General features: G+C 39.2%; 1 protein-coding gene across 1 annotated transcript in view; it reads right to left on the reverse strand.

The window, feature by feature from the left end:
- The window catches only part of cps1 (carbamoyl-phosphate synthase 1, mitochondrial), a 90,053-nt gene that overhangs the window by 70,035 nt on the left and 11,008 nt on the right, over window positions 1-9,010 (reverse strand). Inside the window, exons 10-17 of the mRNA XM_050048798.1 lie at window positions 8,310-8,451; window positions 8,031-8,108; window positions 5,164-5,262; window positions 4,339-4,434; window positions 2,913-3,102; window positions 2,520-2,677; window positions 2,246-2,374; window positions 79-223 (exon numbers count right to left, since the gene is read on the reverse strand). Coding sequence (XP_049904755.1) covers window positions 79-223; window positions 2,246-2,374; window positions 2,520-2,677; window positions 2,913-3,102; window positions 4,339-4,434; window positions 5,164-5,262; window positions 8,031-8,108; window positions 8,310-8,451 — 1,037 coding nt within the window. The remainder of the gene's footprint in view (window positions 1-78; window positions 224-2,245; window positions 2,375-2,519; window positions 2,678-2,912; window positions 3,103-4,338; window positions 4,435-5,163; window positions 5,263-8,030; window positions 8,109-8,309; window positions 8,452-9,010) is intronic.

The raw sequence follows: 9,010 nt of genomic DNA on the forward strand, positions 1-9,010 counted from the left end.
ATACTGAACCCAGTATCCCACAACAGCGCACAACAGTCTGAAGGTGAACACATCAGTATGTAATGTATGCTTTAGTACCTGTGTGAATGCCCAATGGGTCGAAGTTCTCCATGTTGCAGACGGTGACGCAGTTATCAGCCACGTCTCTCACCACCTCATATTCCACCTCCTTCCAGCCCAGCAAAGACTTCTCCACTAGGATCTGACTGCTCATGGCCAGAGCCTGCAGCACAGTATGCACAGGATATCATCGGGTTAGACGCCATGTGTCTGCATTAGACATTTACAACATTTATACAGCTGTTTAACATTACTATCTAATAATGCTTCATCATTATAAAACTGCAATGTATATGGGATGTAATGTAAGCACTGCATGTTAACACTTGAAGCTCACACTGACTGATCTTTCTGAATGTCAACAATGCGACTAACACACATACAATGACATTAAATACAGATTGGATGATATATTTTGGCAATTACAACTCATTACTCAATAACTAAGAATTAAATGTAAGTTAATGTGCACTAATTAACTATTTCCTCCAATGTTTTAACAGAGTAAATTGTCACACAGGCATTTTTTGTGCCTAATTTCGTTTGCAGTGGGAGATACTGTATGTGGCATAACACCCCCATCAATCTTAATGTAAACCCAGTGGTCATCAAAGGAAGGAAACATTTTTGCATATGAGCAGAGTCAAACAGATGGCTGTGCACACAGAGACGGATAACTTTATCATACTGAACTATATAATGCGACTAAGCACACCCACACCGTGAATTACATTCTAAATAATTACCATAAAGTTGAACAAACGCCTCTCACAGCCTCACCGAAAACTGAAACTCTCAACCTCACAGCCACATGTATACTGTGGTGTCTTGTTATCACTGTAATGGATTGCATCAGATTACATTAATGTGCCGATACAAGCTTTTTTCCCAAGAACTTCCAAACCACAGTCTCAACAGAAAAGCTACTTTTTCAGATAAACAATAAATGTGCTTTGTGTTTGTTTGTTTTATTGTTTTAAGTATACTTTATCTGCCAATAGACATGTTTTTCCCTTTAACGTATCATTATGAAGTAAATGTTGATTGCACAGTGTAATGGCTATAGAATGACACCATCTGCGTTTAGACTGGTTCCCTATAAGCCTCGCTTTCACTTTGCAAATTCTGTGTGCCACCAGGTATGAAATCTCCAGGGAAAATGAAGGCTGACCGGCGATCGAGTCAGGCTGGCATCCTGGCACCATTTCTGTCTGCTCTCATGCCTCCATTACAGAGTCAGTGAATGAATAAACCTATGTTTTGTCCTGTGTTGCAAAGCGATCCGGTTGTCTTTGCAACAGCAGCACCAATAATTATAGCACTTGGAAATGCTAGGGGGAGGAAAGTTGTCTGTTTACACTTTAACTAAAGAAACAAAAAGGTTGCAGCTTCCCTAAATGTCTTTTTACCTACAACACAAGAGAACATATGCAAATCTTTTTCATTTGTTGAGACGTGGACTGCCTGGAACAAAATGTGGTCGCCACATTTTGCACTGGTACGTATGCGAGAGATAGAAATAAACATACTCTTTTGAGTTGCTGCTGCAGACACAAGGTTAAGGTGAATCATTTTTCATTTCATCTGTATTGTATTGTATTGTATTGTATGTATTTGATTAGACAAAGACCTTGTGAACTATATCTTTGCTCTACACTTGATACAAAGCTGTAAACAGCCACTGAGCATAACTGGAAAAAAAAAAGAACATTTGCCATTGAAATTTCCAAATGAAACAAAAAAAATACTTTTAAATACAAAACGAGGAGAGCAGCAGAACCTAAAGCATAAAATAAAAAGTATGCACTGATCTAAAACAGTCTGGCACAGACCGTTCATTTCGCAGCCTGTGATCACAGATTATAACCAATTCGGCTGTCAGACATAGTGCTGGATACCGGACGAGCACAAAAGAATGTTGCTAAGCAACAGCAAACTATTCCCTTCTTGGCAGAGCACCAAAGAAACATATCTAAACAATTTCAAAGCTTTTATCTTTGTGCAGGTTAATGCTGTAAACATGGGATGGAACTAAAGAAGTTTGTCAGTGGACGTCTGGGTAAAAATGCTTTAATTACTGATTTGATCTGCATCATCAATCACATGTAAAGAACAGAGATTACACAGAATAACAGTTATAATTGTGCCCAGATGCCTCCACCATCCCTACACCATTTATGCTGACCTTGTGGGCAGTTTCCTCCAGCCTTTCTTTGTTGGCACACAGACCGGATCCCAGACCTCCAAGGGCATAGGCTGATCGTAGCATCACTGGGTAGCCGATCTGCTCTGCCGCTTTCAAGGCATCAGATACCTGAGAGATGCACACAGATATTACACTGTAATCCCCCCTGCTTGACCATTTACTAAATATACAGAATACATCAACACTGTATCATGCAATATGGATATATAATTTGTCTCAGAGGGAGATTTATTTCTTGTTATTAGATCCTTACAGACACCACAGCAAAACTAGGTGCAATCTTCTCATTGATCTCCATCAGTTTGTCAGCAAAAAGCTGTCGGTCCTCTGTGGCCATGATCGACTCCACCGGGGTTCCCAGGACCTTCACACCGTACTGCTCCAGGACGCCACGCTGGAATAATTCAACTCCTGAACACAGCACCAATCCACACAGATGCATGGTTAAGCAATCTAAAAAATATATAAACTCATCCATAAAGTTAGTGAGTCATGTCCAACCCTGTCAGTGTGCATGTCTTGCGGAGAACTCCACAAGACATTTAACCTCTTAACCTCCCTGACACACAGTCAGTGTGTTCGCCTACCTGATCTCCACAAAATTAGCAGTCCCACACACTGACGCAAACAGGTGCACACATCTCACCGCAGTTGAGTGCAGTCTGTCCACCCATGGAGAGCAGGATGCCATCTGGACGCTCGGTCTTGATGACTTCAGTTACGAACTCTGGCGTGACGGGCAGGAAGTAGACTGAGTCAGCCTGCTTGGTGCCCACTTCATTGGTCTGGACCGAGGCAATGTTTGGGTTCATGAGCACAGTCTTCAGGTTCTCCTCCTACAGCAACACGTCCACAAGGTTAATTATTGTTTATTTAAAAGTAACCCACGGCATGATGATCAGTTTTCATTCTCACATTTACAACAGCTGTGTCTTTCAATGTAAATGTGCTACTGTGGTTTTTCAGCATGCCATTTATTTCTGTAGGTTAAAATGCAACCTTTGACAGCAGACCTTTTTCACAGTAGACATCTGTATCAATTACTCACCTCGTGTTATTTTGAATTTGTGAAGAAAACCTCTCTCATGCCTCCATGCTTAATGAAGAATACAAAAACGGAGTGATGAGCTGGAGTAAAAGTGTGTGTATGAACTCTATTCAATGGATTGCATGAGCAGAGTTCAAAGGGGCGGGCTTCCCCAGGCACACTTCTTGTACGCCCAGTGTTTAAAATTGTAAGGTTTCGGCAAAAACGCATGTGTTTGGGAAGAACTGAGCATATGACTGGATAAATGAGGCTTAGATTATACGGCACGAGTCGTGTGAGAGTTTCTTAACAGATGTTTTGATAGAATTTTGCTGTTGTTAAATATGGCCCCCTTTTACTCCTCAATTTCTCCAGAATAATCACCGTTTTTAGATTCTTCGTTCACTGTTTAGACATGTGGGAAAAAGTTTTCTTCAATAATTCAACATTACATGGGGTGAGTAATTGACACACAACTGATCATTTGGAGGGTGAAATATTCTTTTAACTATGGCTACGTTCTATTCAAGTGTCCCAGTGACAGTGAGCCAACGTGCACAATATCAGGACATTGAAACCAAAGTAGCTAAATGGGATTCAATCTCCTTAATTTCATTATTCACACCTGTGTGTTTTCCCTACTGCAACGTGTGAAAATGTCCTCTGTGAAAATGGCTTATTAATTCCACAGGAACTAAAATGGGTACCATACAGTTTGTACACCAAATTATTCAAGTTTTTTATGTATAAAATGTCATCTGAAGGTTTTCAAACCCTCTATTTTAAATGTTAAAGAATTTATTTTTGTAATTTCTGACAAATTCTTTGAAAAGACCATCAAAACAAACTCAGCCGTCAGACTCACGTAACACCAAACCTGTTCATTTTCACACATACATCTTTTTAAAAAGGGTCAAAAATAAACTGTTTGATTTTTAAAACCAGTTATTTTCTGAAACACCTGGCACTGAAAGCAGTAAATTGTATAATATATTTGTTGGGAGCTTTTCGGCCAGACATTAACATCTAACTTGTTTCCTCTTACCTTCATGGCCTTGACGGCCTGAGATCCAGAGTAGTCAAACTCTCCAGCCTGCCCAATAGACAGACCACCAGAGCCCAGTACGAGCACCTTTGACACCTGCGTTTACACAAATACACACACAATACACACAGTATTTAACAGCATGCAATATGGGCAGCATGAAACTCTGTTTGCAAGGAAACATAAATATATTAAAAGCTGGAATGTGGAGCTTTTGTCTCCCCCCTCTGGCACTGAGAGTAATTACACAAAGACTGTCAATGCATGCTTAGGTGAGCTCACTGCATCTAGCCCGTCCCCAGGAGTGCTCTCTTTAAGTTTTTATTTTTTTTATTTTAATCCTTTCCTTTTTCATCTAGAGCATCCACTCCAGTTACTTTTCTTGAATGCTTCTTATGCTGCTTCATCACTTCGGTTTCTCCCGCCCTTCCTTTTTTTATAATCATTTTTCAATTTCAAAAAATTATTTAAATCTTTACTTTATGTCAACATACATATTGTTAAAAGAAAACGTCAGAACCACACACACACACACACACAGCAGACAAAGCGTTGAGATAATAAAACAAAAAGCAGAAAATGAAACTAATCAAACATAAGTAAATGAATCACTCCCTCCTTTTAGCTCTGGCTGGCTTGACATGAAACGCATCATTATAATGATGTTAAACAGTTTAGTTACCAACCTGTGAAATACTACATCCTGGCATTTCCTTGTACAGTTACCTATTTATAAAACCTTCACACCCTGAGACAGTTAGTCCTGAACACACCTAAAAATCACATGTTGTTTATAAAACCTAAACCTGCTGAACCTGTGTGTACCTGGGCTCTGGGCGGAGCGTCCGGCTTCTTCGGCATGACTGAAAATATATTGGCATCTTTTCCTTTCTTGATCAAGGACATGAAGGCATCAAAGAGGTACTGTGGACACAAAGAAAAATACCAACATAAAGACAGTTTGAATAGTACATTTATTAGGAGGAGCCTAAGTTTAAGTTTTTGTTACCCTCCTGCGAATACTGAACTAACATTTTCCACTACTTTATGCAGTGAAAACACGGTGGTGTTTTAGAAAGACCAAGCTTTGCCTGAGGTTACAAGGTTTGGGATGGAACAGATTTCCCTAAGCCGACTGTTTCTTGAGGTTACTTTCGTTTACTTGTACGTGGACGAGCAAAAACCATGGGGAAACTTTCAGATCAGACTGTTCTTTCCTAAAAAGAGTATGTCTGCATTAAAATGTACAGAGAAAGTACAGAGGAAAATAATGACATTAATTTTATCAATCAAATTAGTTTAAATAAACAAACTAAACTAGAATTACTGCCTCCCCTTCTGGTCCTGAGTTATCGTGCTGAATAATGGTTAGAAAATAGTTTTTGCAGAACATCATGATGTCACAGTGAAGCTGACCTTTGACCTTGTGGATATAAAGACATCTGTGCTAAATTTTGTCATAAAAAAAAGTGTATGAGTTGAGAAATGAAAAAGAAAGTGTTTTGTGAGGTCACAGTAACCTCTGAGCATCAAAATCTAATCAGTTCATTGTTGAGTCCAAGTGGACGTTGGTGCCACAGAAATTGCCTCAAGGGGCTCTTGGGAAAAATGCGATGGACGGACAACTAACAGGCTGTCTACAGGTGTCAGACAGTCCAAATGAATGCTTTTAAGACCCATTCAAGACACATTTAACCAACTTTAGGACAGATTTTTGGACCAATCATTTTTTACTTATTAAAGCATCCCAGGTAAGCATTAAGGGTAAGTAGTATACATATGTGGCCGTGTGCAGAGTTCAGTGTTACGTAGGAAAATGGTGAGTCAATCTACATTTTGCCAACAGGTAAGTCCAAGTATGAAGTAAAATGACAGTATTATGGGTTTTTTGTAAGACTGTAACATTAGAAATGTGGACTATTACATAGAAAGGCTTCACTCATATCCATTTTTTAATTTATTTTTGTGAAAATATGAAATTAGACCTCACAAATTCAAATTCAAGAGTATTTAATGCCTTTTAAAGCCTTATTGTAACATTGAATTTAAGACATTTTAAAACTTTTTAATGACCTGTAGACACCCTAACTAAACATAATGCTGCTGGCCACAGCCTGTCACTGGCACAGAGGCATAAAAACATTGTGTTACTTGTACATTGCTTTACCCTTTGAAACCTGGTGTGACATTACTTTTCCTGTGCTGCTTTCAGACCCATTTTGCAAGTACTTAAACCCCTGAACCTTGACAGCAAACTGGTGTGATGTCTTTATAAAAATGAGCAACTTGGTAAGAAATGTCCCACAAATGCAAGAAAAGAGATTTAAATACAGTAAATTGAAAATCAAAATTAAATTGATTTAGAAAGTTATTAAAAAAATAGGATAAAAAAGAAAAAGCTAGGGGAGAACAATATTTAAAATTATTATTAATATTATTATTACCATCATCATCATTATTATCATTACTATTATTATTATTATTATTATTATTATTATTTCATTTTAAAATTATGTTACATAATTCTGATAATTCTGAAGCACTCTTCTCAGGTCATGTCCTTGTTTGTTTGTTGTCAACTTTCTTCCTGTCTTTCCTTCTCTTTTTACTAATTTCTTGCAAATTTTCATCATTCTTCTTTCGTTGCCTTCTTGCAATGTTTCTAAAAGAAATCAAGCCAATTTGCTCAGGTTTCAAAGGGTTAATAGTTAGGATTTAAAACGTTTTCGTCCTGCCTGACTTTTCATACTCAAATACACTGGGACGGCCACAGGCTGCATAAAACAGCTTTTTTTGAGATCCTACTTGGTTTAAATTTTAGAAAAGTAGAGTGGAGAAATACTCCTTATTTCAAAAAAGAGCCAACCAATGATAAAAGGTAAATGCTGTGATTGAGATTACGAATGCGACAACACCAAGTTCCTGAAACTGCCAATGTAACCGGAGCTGTATGTATACTGTAAAGTAGTTAAATGATCTAGTATTTTCAGTATATAAATAATCACTAGCATCAGTTACAACAGTCACAAGTTGAAATGTGCCTCTAGTGGTAATTTTGGTAATTGCAGCTGCCTGTTTGTTTGCACACACGCATACTGTCACCTTTTTTGTTTTAAATAGAAGGTTACAGAGTCATCAGATTTTTAAAGAAATGCATTAAAACATATTACACTTGCATGACACTCTAAACACATAACATGCTTGTCATGTGCACAGTGCAAAATTTATGTGATGCCTCCAAATGTCAAACACAGGGGGGAGGCAAGAATTCTCCAGCAGAGCTGTCAACTGCATGTTTTGGTAGAGAGGACAGGTCTTATTATTCTGCCTTAATACGACAGAAGTTACAACATATTTTGACCAGGACTTGAACCGCAGCCCTCGCCTGTCATGTGGGAGACAAGAGCTGCAGCACAGAGTCATCAGCGCTTTATTGTAGGGAAGGGGACAGGCAGCTGTGGCCCTGATGCACCACATATGATCACATCTCTCATTGTCAGTGATCACTGCGTATATATTCCTTTACTTTTTACCACTATGTCTGGAAAACATACAATATACATAGAAATGAATGACCACTTCAGTCAGACAAATCCTGTTTTAGTGGTAGAGGAGCATCCTGTGAAGATACCTTTACTTCTTAACTTTAGTATAGCATTCAGGTATGCAGCACTATCAAAGTCTTTAATTACCTCTGTGTCAGTGGGACCGCCTTTAGCCTCCGGGTGGAACTGGGCCGTGAAAACAGGCTTAGTGTTGTGCATGATGCCCTGAAAAATATGCAGAGTTGATACAAGAAACCTGAAATCCAGCCAACAGTATTTTGCATTTCATTTGTTCGCATTTCAGAAACAGGTGAGTCTGTTTTTGTAAGGTGTTATTCTAGAGGCCAAGGTCTGTGGACAGCAGAAACTGGTGCTTTTTATCCACAAAAATATCAAAACACCCTGTTGTCTTTGAGTGAAATCAACCTCATTGGTGCCATCGTTGGCGTTGATGAAAAGCGGGCTCCACCCTGGGGGCAGGGACTGGCTGTCGATACCGTAGCCGTGGTTCTGCGCTGTAATGAAGGCCTGACCCGTCATCACATTCAGCACTGGCTGGTTCTGGCCTCTGGGGAGTCACAGATATGCAGAAAACACAGTAATTTATGCTTATTTATCCCCTGCACATGCATGTGGATGCATGCAGTTGACAGGATACACAGTCCTATTCCACTGAACCAAGATATGCTGCAATGTGCCAACAAAAGCAGAGAAGAAGAATGCACGCTAGTAAACATGGCTGTAAACAATGCTGGATTTAAAATATGTTGACTTTGCAAATGTTTTATAAGGAAGGAAATGCACTTGACACATTCGTGACACTTCAGGACACACCATGCGTTCTGGTGAATAACAATCTTATTATATAATGACGAAAACTCTGTGGGTGTGTCTGTGTGTGTGTCTGTGGGTGTGTCTGTGTGTGTGTCTGTGGGTGTGTCTGTGTGTGTGTCTGTGGGTGTGTCTGTTCCACGTTTGTCTCCTCACTGACTTGGTCAATCCATGTGAAATTTGGCACAGTGGTAGAGGGTCATGGGAGGATGCGAATGAATCAATATTACATCAATTGGCCAAAGGGGGGCGCTATAGCAACCGATTGAAATAGCAAACTTTGAATGAACATATCT

The sequence above is a fragment of the Epinephelus moara genome, chromosome 7 (genome assembly GCF_006386435.1).
Source record: "Epinephelus moara isolate mb chromosome 7, YSFRI_EMoa_1.0, whole genome shotgun sequence".
NCBI lineage: Eukaryota > Metazoa > Chordata > Actinopteri > Perciformes > Serranidae > Epinephelus > Epinephelus moara.